Source organism: Chelmon rostratus, chromosome 10, assembly GCF_017976325.1.
Source record: "Chelmon rostratus isolate fCheRos1 chromosome 10, fCheRos1.pri, whole genome shotgun sequence".
Lineage (NCBI taxonomy): Eukaryota > Metazoa > Chordata > Actinopteri > Chaetodontiformes > Chaetodontidae > Chelmon > Chelmon rostratus.
The window spans coordinates 11590311-11607335 of NC_055667.1; the positions used below are offsets into that span (position 1 = coordinate 11590311).

General features: G+C 40.3%; 1 protein-coding gene across 2 annotated transcripts; it reads right to left on the reverse strand.

The window, feature by feature from the left end:
- Positions 1-2463: 2463 nt before the first annotated feature.
- LOC121612210 (tumor necrosis factor receptor superfamily member 1A-like) lies at positions 2464-15918 on the reverse strand. Of its 2 annotated transcripts, none has more exons than XM_041944925.1 (10): positions 15655-15918; positions 13587-13674; positions 13361-13486; positions 12696-12821; positions 12498-12543; positions 10855-11036; positions 10404-10574; positions 9242-9279; positions 8905-8998; positions 2464-4160 (listed from the first exon to the last, which is right to left on the reverse strand). In XM_041944925.1, the coding sequence occupies exons 1-10, from the start codon at positions 15667-15669 to the stop codon at positions 3793-3795; spliced, it is 1254 nt and encodes a 417-aa protein (XP_041800859.1). In that variant the 5' UTR covers positions 15670-15918; the 3' UTR covers positions 2464-3792. The 2 variants fall into 2 exon arrangements, with proteins under 2 accessions (XP_041800859.1, XP_041800858.1); XM_041944924.1 differs by having other exon boundaries at positions 10855-11051.
- Between the last annotated feature and the right edge of the window lie 1107 nt (positions 15919-17025).

The window sequence follows — 17025 nt, forward strand, 5'->3', positions numbered from 1 at the left end:
CTCTGGAGGAGAGACTCCATTTTGAAAATGGTGGCTGACAAGTTGTTGGGGCAGAGCGTGGACAGAAACACAGCAGCAAGACCTTTATTAAGACCCTCAGCAGGCTGGTTCTCCCCTTGACTGTCAAGCCAGCCTTCTAGAGTAGAGATCACCCCACCCAGGCTGGACTTCAGTTTCCGCATGTGGGACACAGTGGAGGCAGCATGAGTCCTGAAGGCAGACATGTAGAGAGAGGTAGCCCTCCCCGGCTCTCCAGCCTCAAGGAACTTGTCTCCTTCCTCACATAGCTGAGAAACACTGACTCCAGGTCGAACCACAGCGGTCATGATCAGGCAGCAAGGCCGCTCTCTCTCTGTTTTTCTCTCTTCACCTGTTCACAGTGATGTCACCTGATGGTTAAAAAACAAGAAACTGTGATAAAAAAAATGTTTAGCTTTCAAATTGTTAAGTTAGATAGCAGAATTATCAATACTCTGCATATTGTATCAAAACGTCTCATAGGCATAGTAGAAAAAACACAGGTGTTACTAATAACAATAACAATAGCTATGTTCTGTTCAAGTGTCCCAGAGTCGGTCAGCACCAGGATCCTGAAATCAAGGCTGGATAAATTCAGCCATTATTTTTACTGTAGATATTTGGCCCACTGTGGAACTGGTGTTTTCTGACATCTTTTTTTTTCTGTCAGTAAGACACTGATAGCCTAAAACTCCCTATTTAGCAGCGGTATTGTGGTCTTTTATGAACAACAAACTTAATTACAGTCAAGCATATTTGAAGGTTTTAAACAGTTTTATACTAGCACTGCAAAATAAGAAATAATCCTTTATAAACACTTTGTGTTAAAAGTAATTTAGAACTAATAGATATATATATCTAATAACTGATAACAAGAATGTGACATATAATAATAACTAATAATATACATTGTATAAACAGTTTTTAGTGTCCATATTAAAAAATTGTAAAATTTTAAGAAATTTACAAGAGAAATGGGAATATTAGGCTATGTCACATTTAAGGAGCAAAACATTTAGTGTTGTAACACTGACAAACATGTGGGGAAACTCTGGTTTACTGCCGCCAAAATTAGTCAAATAACTGCCAAAGTTTAATATGGTGATGTTTTTTGCATAGTGGAAACGTATTGGCCCCCCGTGTGTAGGGTGCCTCTCGCTCTCTTTGGACCATGGTTCACCGACCTGCTCCTCTGGCGTTTGCTGCTAACAGCACCAACACTTGAACAAAACCAAACTAAATCCGTGACTTTTTAAGAAAGGAAACCACGTACCGGTACGGTCGATGTCAGTTCATTCTCTGTAACTGGCCGTTCCGACAACAGAAAACTCGGGCCCCATTTTTGTAACTCAATAGCTCTCGGCTCTGGGTTGCCCGGGCAACACGGTGTGTCCGCGCGTACAACAAACTTTTTTAACGTGTGTAACAGGTGGATAAACACAACAGCAACACACAAACTAACCACTAGCTTCACATCCCGGTGAGCTCCTCCAGGCTCGGTCTCTGTTGTTGGGACGCTCTCACTGCACGAGCTGCTGTTGTCGTGCACTCGTCCGGTTGCCAATGGAAACCACTAACGCTCGCGCTCACAGGAAGACCACAACACCGCATAATGGGATACCGCCCGCCGCCTCCTGAAGTTGAGGTTAGTAGCACATTGGTGCCACATTAATAAATCACACAGCACACATGTATGATACGTTTAGACTTTTGTAGTTATGCCAAAGCAGCTGGGAAAAGGCCAACATGCTGCGTTCTGCACAGTAGTAAAAACGCCTTCCCTCATCAGAAGTTAAAGCTACTTACCAGCATGTCAACATGTGTGTGATCAATGCAAAACAAACAAACAAACAAAAAACAAAACTCACGTGTTGTTGTATGTGTATCAATATATTGAGAATAATGATAAATGCCCCTCTACATGGGATCTAAGCTTTTTATACTCAGGGTATATGGACACCGTAGGACAGCTGTTCTTTGTGTTGAAGCAGAATTTGCAATTCATGAGATTGGTCTAATCCACCTCAAGAATAAAAGCTCCTCAAGCAGCCTGCCTACATTTTCTTTGTATGGGATCCTGTGTGCAAAACGGCACACCAGCTGCTGCTGTTCAAACAGTCAGCCAATGCTCCCATCTTGTGGCCAAGAATTGTATTCATCACATAGTATGGCAAGCCATTTTAACATTTAAAAGCTAAGTTTTACTATCCGGAATAAACATTGTAGATATCAACAACATCTTTCTGACTAGTCTGCAAACACATATCCAGTCTAGCTGTTAAATGTTAAAAGGACACTTGGACTAATGCTCTTACAGTGTCACCTTACTATACATTTGTACGATAGGGGACTCCAGTGAGGAGAAAATTGCTGGCTCTGACTAAGTCTGTATAATAATCCACTCACTGAGCTTTTGCAACAAAACATGCAAGCATCCAATAGTTTCAAAAATGAAAAATAATTTATTATGAAATACACACACACACATGCGTCTGAAGGGCAAAAACCACAGACCTAGATTCATATTAAAATGTTCATTAATAAATTCCATTAATCGGAAAGTCCAACTCCTTTACTGCCAGTAACTGAACTGACACATACAAACTCTCAAAGTGAGATACCCCGACCTCACAACAGGAAACCATCAATTTGGATGGAATATGTGTGGTGAGGAAAAACCCAGCCTACTGCACGTTGACACTATTTATTGGCAGGAAACTGAAAATCTGACGACCTGTGGGGATTTCAGTTTTCTTCTCTTGTGAGGGTGCGCAATTAAGAAGCAGTGGCTGAATTGTTATACGCGCCTTTCATGTCAAACGAGATGAAGACGATGTCAGATGTGGTGAAATAATCTGCAGCGGTGCTGTTCAAACATCATAGATGTATACTGAAATGTTCAAACAGTTCATATGCTCAAACTCAAGAAGAGTCTTTACTCTGACTAGTTCAATGCTGTTAAAATAAAAGAGCCAAGCATGGATTTCTTTAGAATTCAAAAAAGGAAGTTCTTCTTCCTCTTCAACACTTCCTCCATTTTCTTCACACATACACGTACACATTCATAGAGGTATAGACATTTGCATTTCAGCACCGTGGTGTAAAACCACAGCCATCCACTGTTGGCCTTTAACAAGAAGCTGTGGTGTGCTAAAGGGCATTCCAACAGCAAAGCTAATGGAAGGGGATATCCCCTAATTAATCTTTAAATCATTTCTCTCCACCTAGATTACTAGAGTTCTGCTTGAGCATTAACAGGCCATGATGTCCTTCTGTAAAAAAAAAAAAAAATGCTGTTGTTGCTCTTGTTGTTGTTGTCACATGCATTCACTTAATAATCCAAGCTCCAGTTCTACAGCTGACTGCACTGCAACAACTCCATTATTTTCTAGATGTACATTCTGCCTTTTAAGAAAAATTTGGAGGTAAAAAAAGCTCAACCCAATAAAAACTCAAGAAAAGATATATTATACACTTGTCTATATAGTGTATTTGATGATATTTATCAATTAAGAGAAGTAGGAAAAGAAGAAATAGTCCAATTGTAGTTGGGCCAATCAGGATATCCTCAGTACTTCTGTAATGCCATTTAACTCTTAGCTGGACTGCGATGTACATTGGCATTACTCGGTGTGGGTTATTTGTCACATTATTGCAGTCTTTGGTTGCACCGTGTAGTAGCTACAGTTAGTAACATCCTTTCCAGAGACTTGAAGTTTCTAGTCTTATACACTGGTGTATGATAGTGTGGTACTAGTGTCCCCAGGCGCAGCCTCAAGTGTCCTGCATTGCCCCATTGAAACCATGGTCTCTGAAACCTTGCTTCAGTTCAGGTGTCCACTCCAGCTTCTCCAGGCTTTCCTGCAGCAGCTGAGCACAGCCAGATAAATCCATGTAGTGCAAGGCAGAGAAGACATCATTCAGGCTTGCAGAGGAGTGCTGGCTCCACAGCCTAAGCATCTGGTACTGCCTCTCCATGGAGCCCAGACCCAGACCAGCCTCCAGTTCCACCCGCTCCAGCTGCTGATCAGCCACCGAGAGCAGACGCAAGAACTCCTTCCACCTACGCAAGGGCACCTCCTTGATAATCGCGTAGAGGACGATGGCCGGCCAGTGCTCCGATTTGTCATCTTGTCTGGCAACTGGAAGGAGACAACCACAGACACTGGATGTGTAAAAACAAAAACGCTGCTCTGGAAAAGGTCAGCCGCAAGAGTGTGCTGTCCGCCCAATGTGCTACTGCTTAACCACATTATGGTAAACTTGTTTTCAAGTTTTCCCTTTGTGATTCACTGCACAGCTCCGTCCTGCTACGTAAACATTGCGTTGGCTTGTTTTCTGGCCAACTGTAAACCCTGATTCAAGCTCAACTAAAGGTCATCAAGATACAGAAAGTGTGCAGAGGCATTTGAGCAGACCATGCCAGGAGATCAGCGCCGCACTGAGTGCATTCATTATGAAAAGGTTCACGCACTTTTAAAGGATACGTCTGGTAACAATCTGAATTCTTACTGAACAACAAAAAAAGCCTCATATAGCTTGTTGTCCAGAAAACACATAAGAGAGCCATACTGTTTCACTGGGTGACATGTTTCTTTGTTAGGCACTGTTCATTATTTACTAAGTAATGTTTCCTCAGAGCTACAGACCCCCGCTGTTTTAGGATATTGCTTTAATAAATAATAAAAATAAAACTACATATTTGTCTGCAGTTTTTTAAGGTTTATGTCTTCAGTAGGAACCAGTGGGCTGGGATATGAGCGCTTAAGACAAGGCAGGGAAGCTGGAAAGTACTGAGAGACAGACTAGCACTTTGTTGGTTTTGGTCTTTCTGTGAAATTTACTGACAATAAGGAAATACAGAACCGTCTTGCGATAGGATCAAAGCAGCCGTGACGCCCATTAACATGCTGACGTTCCAACCCACGAGGACTCAGAAGTCATTACATTACTACCTGAGTAATCAGCACTTGACTGTCGTCAAAGTTTGCCTGCGCTTTGATCTCAATTATACACCTGCAGAGTCTCATGAATGCATCTTGCACAGTAGTGACAGTACACATTCCTTGAATCGAACAAGGGAATATTTCAGCAAAACACAAACACACACTTACTCCACGAAACAAAAAGGTTCTGTTCTGACCATTTTGGATTGAAATGTCATTATTAAACATTTGTGGATGCATTGAGTAGTAGTTGCCTTACACCTGCACGTACACACATACACACATGTTAGGTTTCCATCACTTTTGGGGACATTACATAGACTTACATTCATTCCTGAAGACGTAGCTTAACCATAACCAAAACTACTACTTGCCGAACCCCTACCCTAACCCCCAACCCTAACCCACTAGTAGGCAAGTCTCCACAATGTGACTGTGTGAACAGATTTATGATTGTGTGTGATTATGATGATTCTCAACTGTCTTTTGTACACGTGGTACAGAAAATCTTTCCTATTCTGCATAAAAAAGACCTATTGTAAAACATACAGTCATTCAACATAATGTTCAAGAATAGCACAGTGTACAGGAAGATCAAAAACAATATCAGGTGACTTGTTATGACGTGTCCACCTGATGAACTTCCCTAACATACCATATACAGTAAAAGCAAAGTGCCATCCTTCACCTTAGAGGGAAAGGAGAACCACAATGATGACGGCACTATGAACACAAGGGGTTTTCAGCTCAGCCACAAATGCCAAACACAACAACGTGACATTACTAACGACAGGAAGTACAGTTAATACAACTGAATTTCAGACGTTTCCCTGGTGACACAGGGCTGTGTAGCAACTTCAACTGCGATATCAACAGTGAGGCACCGATCTGCTGTGTTTGTTTAAAACATAGGACACTAATCGAGTCTTAGAATGAGCAAGTGAACAATCAAAAAAGTGGAAAATCTGCTTCACTAACCTTTCACACACATATTCTCTAAATATCATCTGAACGTGTGTGATGTTGAAGATTTCAAAGGATCTGGAACTTGGTGTACAAGGATGCGAGCTGTTTGCAGGTTACTGACATGCACTCACTATCTGATTTGCCATTTCCTCTAATGCTGAATTGCAGACTGATACGAAAAAGCGAGGGCGTCCTGTTTCCCAGTTTCCACCTCCACACTGAGGGCCACATGGCCGATCAGAGATAAATGAGCATGCTGAACAGGCAGAGATGAAAAGGCTGCCGCTCCGGGTGTGAAAACACTGCGTGTGAGTGTGTGTGTGTCACTTTTTTTTCTTCAGAAGACATTTGGTATGAGTTGCGTGACAACTATTGATGCTACATTTTCACCAGAAAACCAAACAAGCTCAAGTCTTTGTGCATGCAAGTATCCATCCTGCGTAAGTGCCCTTGAGCGAGACACTAAATCTGTTACTGGTGATGGTTGGACGGCGCTATTACATACTTCAAGTACAAATAATGCTGTTATAATGTTGAAGCTGGGATTTTTAGTTCGTCCGTCTCATTCAAGGGAAAGTTCCAGTCGCCCATAATCTGATTGACCAATGCCCCATTTCTCCTGGTTTTATCAAAGAAATGTCAGAAGTCCTGTTTCATATTGTTCCTAAGTATGATAACGTATTGATAACGGGTGATCTAAAGGTCAGTTTGTGCTGCCTCGTCCATGTTTGAACCACAACATGCATTCCACAAACATGAAAGTTATTTATCATAAAGGTATTTTACACTATACTATGCTTGGCTGTTGAAAAATTGACTGGATGTACTATTTAAAGCCCTAAAACAAACTTTTCATGGTATTAAAGCATTTAAACTTCACAGTCAGACACTGAATTTTAACGTTTTTTTCAGTCATATTCTAACATGACGGCTGAGCTTGTTGTCCTCAGATCATTTTAGTGCTGAAACTGTTCGTCAGCAATTCTGATCGATCAAATTTTACTCTTTCCAGCTTCTCAAATGTGAGGATGGTTCTGCTATGCTTTGTTTTTATATTGGAAGTTGTAAATCTTTGGATTTCTGACTGTTAATCGAACAAAACGAGCTCTTCAAAGACGTCGTCTGAGGCTAGCAGCTTTAGCGATGGCCCTGTCGGTCAGTCGGTTGGCCGGTTTTTAGGTTGGTCCTCTTTGGTCCAGACTGAAATATCTCAGCTACTACTGGACAGGTTGTCGTGAGGATGAATCCTAATCCCAATCCTAATGACTTTTGGTGATCCTGCGGCTTTTCCTGTAGCACCATTATGAGGTTGAAATTTGTGTTTGTGAATGGTTTATAACTGTCTGATGGATTGCTGTAAAATTTGGTGCATTTAGTCCCACGCAAGAGAAGAGTTTGACCAATTAATCACTTTGGCTCATTAATCAGAACCGACAGGATGATCGGAACAATAACTAGTCATTATTTTTTATTATTGTTATTATATTTGTACTCAGGAGCTCCATCATCAGACTAACATTTCAGTTAATCTTCAAACATTTGCTCTTTTCAGCCTCTCAAATATGAGGATTTGTTGCTTTTGGCTGTTACATGTCATTGTAAAATTATTATTCTTATTATTATTTTTTAGACTGTTGGTCAGATTGGAACAGTTTAACAGGAACAGTTTAATTTGTCACCTTGAGGTTTGGGAAAATTCTGATGGAAATTTTAATTGATTGATTGGAAAAGCAATTGACATATTAATCGGTTGAAATAATAGTTGCAGCCTTAAATGGTTCTTTGGTGTTTGTATATTGGCTGTATGATGGTGGTCATAGTTTCTCTCTCTCACACACAAACACACACAGACACACACACACACTGTGGGATGAGCACTTGGTTTGATCTGCACAGTTCACGGGAACTGTGAAGAGTGTAAAGTTTATACAGCGCCGTCGAAATTAATGAACTAGGATGTCACAGCACAGCGACAGAGCGCGCACACACACACACACACACACACAGCCATGTAATGAGAGAGCATAGACAAATTAAGTAAAGTGACATGAAAAGCTTTGGGATAATTACAAACACACACGTCTGTCTGTCAGAGCTGTGTTCGTCCTTTCATCATCTTCACATGAACACAAAAATGAACAGAAGAAATACCCTTGAGTAACTTGTGCGAGACAGACATGACCTCAGACATGTTAACACATTATTTTCTCAAATATCTTTAGACTTTCAGTGGTGACATATCTTTCTGGAGCTGACTCTATTTTAGAACAGTTTCACAAATGTCTTTTTACTGTGGCAAAGAAAGTAGTTTGTTATTCATTCATGAGGCAAAATGTCTCTTTGACAACACGCTTCTGGCTTCACATCTCACCACAGTACTGAAACTGTTTATAGGGTGATGATTTCATTACAGCTTGATTTAGAACAGATCGTAACACCTCCGAGCTGCCTGTGATACACACCGACTCTGTTAACGTAGTAATAGTAGCAGTAGTAGTACCAGTTGTGGTCACAGCAGTAGCAAAATTACACTCATGAGATGACACCTAATCTTCCATTATAAAGCTTGAAGGTGCACTGCAGATCAATGCACTCTCACGCTATTTAGATTTTAGTTAGCAAATTTGCTAATAAATAGATAGTAACAATCCATTGTTAGCCTTCTAAGCCAATTTTAGCATGCCATAGCTCACTTAATTTAAGTTTGTTTTATACTGCAATACAATGCAAGCTTCTGTTGAAGGAATGTAAAAGATAAATGCCTAAATATCATTATATTCTACATATACAGTACATACCTCTGATGTGTATACAACCACTTCTTTCATGTTTATTCTACTGAAATGTTTAAAGCAAAATATGTTAATATTTTATTAGCGATCCACCTCCTGCACAAGTGCTGGACAGGAACAACGATGTCAAACATCACAGTATATTGAACACAGGCTGTGTATCGCAGCCGGGCATCTCTTACCTTTGTGTTCAGGACTGATGTGGGCCAGATGTTCTGATGTTGTCGGACTCTGACTGACAGTCATCATGGGGCTATCCTCTGATATATTTAATGTCTTGACAAACAAGAAAAAGGAGGTAAAAATCTTTGTCGCAACCAACTCTTTTAAGAAAGTGATGTGTGAAATTCTTTAGTCTTAACTACAAAATGTTACGACATTGTTGCTCTTATTGACCTTTACATGCTTGTTTGGGTTTTTTTTTTTTACACAAGGCCATTAGACTATCCACCTACATTGCAGTGCCAATGTAGATCTCTATCTCAACAGAACACAAAGTGCATGAAACTGAGCACAAACCAGCGTGGTTGGACTGCCGCCTTGATGACTGCAATGTTCTGTTGGGAGGAAAGCAGATTATCAGTAAGCTTCCTGCTCGAACATGCAACTTTTTAAATTTCTGTGAAAAGACTACTACTACTACTACTACTACTACTTTCTGTGACAATAACCTTGAACTTAAGCTTTGGTTGTGTTGTGTCACCTGCTGTATATCTACAACAACAAAAAAAAAAGTATTAATAAAGAGTATTTGATCACTTAATTTCCTACATCTAGTATTTCTATGTTGGTAAAGACTGAAGTTTCAAGCAAAATGCACTATAAAGTATAAAAATTAAAGCATCATATTGTGGGCAGAATGGCTCTTGGTGGTGCTAAATCATACATAGTAGTGAATTATTCTTATTCTTAATATTACTATTATGACTGATGCATTCATGTGTACGTAGTATTTTAATGCTGTAGTTTACTGTTAAAAATTCAACACTGTGTCATATTAATAAGTTGCTCATATGTTTTGTATGTAAAATATTAATAAGTAACTTGTAATTCAAGCTGTCAAATCACTCCATGTATGTGTATTCATTCAATATAGATCTTCTTTACATATGTGCCTCTGAAATATTAATAATAGTAATAATAGGCATTGTTTATAGAGCACAATGCTGCATAATGTGCAGCGCAAAGTGCTTGACATAAAAGCAAATAATGATAACACGTGTGATAAAACAATGCAAATAAGGAAAATCAAAAAAATAAAATAAAATAAAAGCCATGTTGAAATATGTGTCTTTAGATTTCGTTTGAAGGTGTCAACAGATTTAGAGCCCTAAGACCTTCAGGGAGGCCGGTCCAGAGTTTTGGGGCATAATTAACAACTGCTGCCTCTTTGTGCCTTTTAGTTCTGGCCTCAGGAACAGTCAAGAGGTCAGAGGATCTAAGCGACCGAGCAGGCACATGTGTCTTAACCATGTCAGTCAGATAAGGCGGGACAAAGCCATTCAGTGATTTAAAAACCAATAAAAAAGTTTCAAAATGAGTTTTGTGACTGAAAGGTAATCGATGTAAACTTTTAAGATAGGAGTAATGTGGCGGAGAGCTATAAATTCAATAAAACTGAAGTACTCAAGTAAAGAGCAAGTAGGCCTATACCAAAAACTGTACTTCCACCACTGGTTACCGTTGAATTTGGGGTCCTCGACACAGGGTTCCAGGTCTTTGTTCACACGCCAGCAGGGGCAACCATCAGGGTATCTGGGTGGGCTCCCGGTGAGGAGCAGCACGATCCAAAAGAGCAGGAGAAATGTCACCACAACCACCACAAAAAACAGCCAGAGCATTGGGTTCACCGCTGTGGACACAAAGAAAGAAAGAAAGGAAGATCATCCCGTCACTCATCAGTTCTGTCTGAAAACCTCTGATGATGAAAATGTGAATGACCCTCCGGTTTCAATTGAAAGCCGACCACACGGGGTACAGCACAGGGGGAAGCAATCAGGTTGTGTTACACTAAAATATCCCCTGCTAATGTGAGCATAAAGGGCACATGACTCATAAAACTGCAAAACCAGAGACCAATGAGTCATTTTACTTGTTAAAAAACATATTTACAGGACATATTTAGAACTAACAGTTAGGTGGAATTGAGCTCCCAACAGGATTCGGTGCGCTGGTTGAAGCTGTGGTTCCTGGAGTTGTAGGTGCCGTAGTCAAAAATACAGATGTGCTCTTGACTGCAGTTGCAGGTGGATTTGTAGGAGGTGGACTTGTAGCTGTTATACATTTCCTCTGGCATTCTGGGTCTTTCAAGCACCTGAAAGAAAGAAGACTAATATAGACAACAGTGGAATCTGAAAACATTTAGCCAAACATTAAAGGGCATGTTCACATTTTTTAAGGCTCAAAACATTGGCCAGGTGTGAACCCTGAAACAGTTTTTGCAGGCTGTGATCATTCCTCTTGTTCATACTGGCCATGAAATAATCTCTTCTGAGTGTGATGCCAGTGTAAGCAATTGGGGACAAAGTGTTTTTAGTCTAAAACTCTCTCTTTGTGCCTCAACAGTGTGTGATTGCTGAGCTGTAGTGGAGGGAGATTATCGTTACAAAAAGAGAGAATTTGTATTAAAACACTGTACCTTTATTTTGCCTACCTCTGACGGACTAAGTCACATTAGCTTCAGATTCACTTTTTAATACACTTTGCACAGAAAGAGGACTGCGGATTATGTCTCACTCATTCGAGAGGGATCTTTCAATAGCCAGCATCAACAGAAGGACTGACTGGAGCAAACTACTGGCTACTGTTTTAAGACAGGCCGGTCCTTATTGTGTGTTCTCGAAAAGTCAAAACAGCTTGCACAGTTCAGATCCTTCATCAGTATGGTTCACAACTTAACAGTCACATCCGCAGTTACACTGTTCAGCAGAGGTAGCGTGAGACCTCAGTGAAACCACAGGAACAGTGTCTAACAGAAATTTAAAAAAAATCTGGAAATTCACAACCATTGCAGACGCTTCCTCCACTCGAACCCAAAGACATTATGGCTCCTGATCTAAACTTTCCCATGCTTGACTTGATCACAGAGATACATTTCAGATATGACTAAAAGGCGTTTAAAGATCAAAAGAGCTTTGGTTTTTTTTTTCATTTTTACTTAATCTATGAAAATACCTTCAAATGTCTTGTTTTGTTCCTCCCAACAGTCAAAAACCATAATATATTCAACTGAAAAGAATAAAAGCACACAAAAGAAGCAAACTGTAACATCTGAGAAGCTGGAGTCAGTGATCAGGTGCCATTTTTGCTGGATTAAACTGCTGAAACAATTGATTGTCAGTTATTCCAGATTAATTTTCTGCCAGTCGACTAACAGATTCATGGACTGCTCGCTTCAGCTTTCTTCAGGCTCGGTCACACACACACAACACAGAGGGCGATATGCAGTATGCACACAAACACTCATTACTCTGGTTGCAATCTGCATAATTAAAAATCAATGTGCTCCCACACCAAGTTAATCACATGATATAAGAGCCTCTTCAACAGAAATAGAAACAGCTATTGTATGAAAAACATACTGACTCTACAACTACACCAGAAAATGCACATAAAACACATGAAATGACTCAAGAAGGAGGCAAATATCAGACATTACCACACAGAAAAGGGTAAATATAGAGGCTAAGGCCCCTGACTTCAGTTCAGGTTACAGTTCTGTCACAAAGAACAAAGAATCTAAACATTTCCACTGTCATATTGTAAGATGTCCCACCTTTGGTAGGACTGGCCGTTCCTGTTGTAGTCAGAATTATCAGGCCCTGAAAGAAATATGAGTGATTGTCAGAATAATAATAATAAAAAAGGCTTAGTTTTGAGGGTGTTTATATTATACTGAATAATTTTGGGAATTAATCAATATGGCAGCTGTGAATACCAGTCTGGAACTTTAACTCCCTTTGATTTCACGTACCTTTACGACCGGGGCACGGCTGGCAATCCCTTATGTTGGGGTTTAAGCCTGCGTTGTAGTAGCCCTCTTTACAGTCACATTCCACATCCGCATCAAAGGAGCAGGGCCTTATTTCCATCTCATAATCTGGTGGGAAATCAAAACACAGTGTTTCTGTCTCAAACCACAGCTATAACTCGGAGTCTGGATGAGGTGGCAACAGGATTTCATGCTGGGCAATGAAACCTGGAAACGAACAACGATGAAAAGTGAAAATGATTCAAGGACTATTTTCATCAGTTTTCAAGTTCCATCAGTCGGCACACAGCTAATTTCTTAATTCTGTTGTTAAACTGGAGTTGAAATGGGAATGCTATGCTGAATGATTTCACACAACGCCTTTAGGGGACAAAGTCTCTAATCTGCTTTGCGAGTGAGCAGCCACATGCAAGAAGATTTGACATCCTAGACAGATGTTTTCTGTCAGAGTGTTCCCACTGCAGCATTTTCTTAGATCCTACAAACTATCATTCACAGAATGATAATTAATCTCATCATGAGGAGAGGTGAATGTTAACTGCAACACCTTGATCATTTGGGCCAAATTTAAAAGCTTGTACAATATCCCACAAGCTGACAGCATGTGTTACCCAGCCCGGTTAATGGTATGTGAACAAGATACTCACGACCACATGAGTCACACCTCCGGCATTTCGGCAAAGTGTTTTCTATATCTGTGAATGTGGTATTTTCACATTTTACACATCTGTGCTTTGCAGCGGGAGATTCACAGTCACCAGCTTTATGATATCCTGGGAAACAGTGGAGAGAGGGAATGAGTTAACAAAATAATTATCCCATAGTAACTGTACAACACAAGGCCGACACATACAGCTCCTTGTTATAACTTACCACGTGGGCACAATGAATAACATGAATTACTGGTCGCCCTGGTGAATCTCCGTCCAGCGGAAAGGAAGGCAAGTATCAGAGGGAAAACCTGAAATAGAAGACAAGGTTTGACTATGTGAGGCAGTGTGTTGAGAGGGAGATGCTCACATAAAACAACTGACGTGACACCACATCTGCATTACAAAAGAAGAGCTGCAGTGGAAACATGACTCAGTGACACATGACTCAAGCAGGTCTTAAACACATAAATTCAAATGAACTTTCAGATTATAAATCCACATAGAAAGCGCAACACCAGCTGACATCTGTCCCACACACGAGCACATGCCTGTACAGGAGTCAGGAGTAGGGAAGTGTCAGAAGGTTTATTTTGATTTGAGGAGAATCAGTTGAACAAAAATTCACGATCAAGCAGTAATTTGCAGAAAAGGCTGTTACTATGTACGTATATCCTCTGGGACCATCCTGAATGTGGCCTTAAGAGGGCTGGGATCAATAACTCTGCCACAATCATTTGAAAGGGCATCAATCCGTCCAAGCATATGGCTGTGGGTGTCCATGTCACGCCCCCATCCTCAACCACTACTGAATAGAGTTCCAGTTTGCTGCTGGTCAGATGGAGCCTGTGAAGGACTCTACACTGTAGTAGACTATCCATGATGCCTATTGATGAGCAATAAGCCAGACCAACTGCTAACTGCCAAGATAGTTCTAATATTTGTGAGTCCAGCTCCTCTTCCCATTGCAGCCTCATGTGATCTGAGGAAGGAGGTGCAGCTGTGTGGATTCATTGAGATACTCCTGAACAGGATTGTTCATAAAAGGACACTTGCTTATTGGCAGCAGGGCAAAGATCAGATAACCTGATACCAGGTGTAGTATTGTAGGCACGGGGGCGGAGTTCTTCACCCACCACCAGCTGGATCAGTAACACCAGCTCATGGACGCAGGCTGTCCAATAATAATCGATAGAATTTGGCAGAGGGAGGATCAAAATGTACGAGGATGTGTGTTTATTGAATTCCTTGAAAAGTGACTTTGGTATTAGTATTGGTATCGTTTGAAATAAAATAAAAATCTTAACATAACTGCCATTTTTACAGCCAGCGTCAAAAGACGGAAGTGCCACCGCTTGGTGTCTTGTGTGGCTTCATCCAGGAGCTAACTTTAAAATGTTTGCTAAACAAATCTTTCGGTGTTTAAGTGCATCACACCTAAATATGTCAATCTTAAATGTCAAAAGTGCCTTGAAACATTCAGCGGTTTCAATCAGTGAAACATGAATATTTTCTGATTTCTTTAGTCTTGTATGATAGTAAATTAAATTACATTTGGGCTCTGGACTGCTGATTGACCAAAGCAACACATCTGAGGATGTTTATTTATAGAATAAATCAAGAAAACAATCTGTAGATTAAACAACTATGTAAATTATCATCAGGATAAGAAGCAACATGTTTGAGGTTGAGAGGTTGTACACATACACTGTATATCTCTATCACAGTACTCAAGTACTAGAGTCACAGACGCTCTAATGTCAACTGTCTAAAGACGACTTACAAAGTTGATTTCTATCAACTTTTATGGGAAACAAATGAACCCAGTCACAGATTCTTGCCTGTTTTAAGAGTTCAGATACGAATAGCACACTAGTGGTAATAAACTTAGCCAGTTGTTACACGTAATTAGTTACTTGCTTATGTATACATATCGTATATATACAATAATCAGCCTAGACTCTCACACACAGAGCAGTTGTTGAAGCACAGTGGAGTTTAGTTGTGTTTGGAGCATCATGTCTGCTCTAATGTGAACATACAAATAAAATGTGTAAAAATGACGTTTTACAATGAAAACAATCCCTTTAAGTGACCTTAACAAGCAAATCTAGAGACATACAGTTCACCTTGTTTGTTTGGTCACTTTGATGCTAACAGCAACACTGTGACAATATTTTCTATGACAGTGAGTGATGACTATAAAGAATCCACTCACAAATACTAAAGGAAATCAATCCTTAATAACCATGAAGATGACTCAAATCAAACATCTGAAATGCTTTACTTACCAAACCAAAGTCCATGTTGGAAGAGTCGACCGGGAGGAAGTTTAACAACCAACTGTAGACGAGTATTAATTTCGCTCATTGGAAAGAGAATAAAACCAGATCATCACAATAACCACCAGGTGAGGAGATGAGTACAATCACCGACAGGATGAGGCATTCTGACTTTAAACCATCTGTAGGTTTCCTTTAAGATGAGTCAAATAACGTATTAAAGGAAGCCTCTGTGTGTGAGTGTCTTTGTGGGTCAGAGTTGTCAGCTCTTTGGAGTCTTCAGGGAAGTGGTGCGAGAAACAGGAAACACAATGAGATGATGAACCCTGCCCCCCCCACACACACACACAAACACACAAACAGACACACCGTGACATGATCATAGGTGGCAACGTCACTGTGTGAGTCCCTGCGTGAGTCCCTGCGTCTGATTGTTTCCCATAATTCCACTCTGATAGTAGTTCAGAGACAAGGACTGGTGACACACATGGGACGAAATGTAGATGAGACAGTACGCAGGTACCAGAAGTGAGGATCAATCACATCCAGTAAACTCAATCCCTGATCAAAGGAATGTTTATTTCAAGATTAAAAAAAATCAAATCGAACATGAAATTCTATTAGACTGTGAAAAGACTGTGAACACAAACACTGTGCTTCAAAAGTCTAGGCTGATTATTGTATATATTAACCAAGCATATACACAACACCACATATGTAAGTAACTGCGTAACAACTGGCTAATTTAATTATTACTAGTGTGCTATTCATATCTAAACTCTTAGAAGGGGCAAGAATCTGTGACTGGGCTCTTTGAAAGTTGAAGGAAATCAAGTTTGCAAGTTGACAGAAGTCTCATTTTCCGGACCAGACCGGTCCTGACACTCAACCTGCACCGAACACTGGAGTTAAGGCAACAAGAAGTGGAAAGCAACTAAGTCGATAAGCTGTTCAGATTCAGGTGATTCAGTGGTGACAGGGTACGGGCCGCTGACGAGGTACGAGGTGACGAGGAAGTACTGACAGAAAGTGACAGTGACAGAGAGTACATGCACATATATCACTTGAACAAAGGTCAAACCTTCAGTCGCAGTATGCACTGATCTGGTTGTTTGGAGGTCAAAAGAAGTAAAGGTTAAAACTGAGTTGAATGTGGTTTAAAGGCAAATGTTTTTATGTAGACAGTATTTCTAAACTACATATAAATGATATTTTAACACTGTTTCAGTGCTAAAACAAGTCGTAGCTACGTATCAAAACATCCCCTATTTACCGTGAAATGCTGTTGAAACAATGTCTGTCTCAATCATGTTATACACATGTAACCCAGATATGCACAACTTTTAGCTTTCAACCAAATTCAGCCCAGTTTTACCTTTA

What these genes read in the sequence shown, in the direction of transcription:
- LOC121612210 (XM_041944924.1), bottom strand. An exon ending in GAGCTCAATTCCACCTAACT is followed by an intron (nt 10,575 to 10,854) that starts GTTAGTTCTAAA and finishes TTGTGTCCACAG; the next exon opens with CGGTGAACCCAATGCTCTGG. An exon ending in CATCAGTCCTGAACACAAAG is followed by an intron (nt 4,161 to 8,904) that starts GTAAGAGATGCC and finishes GTCTCCTTCCAG; the next exon opens with TTGCCAGACAAGATGACAAA.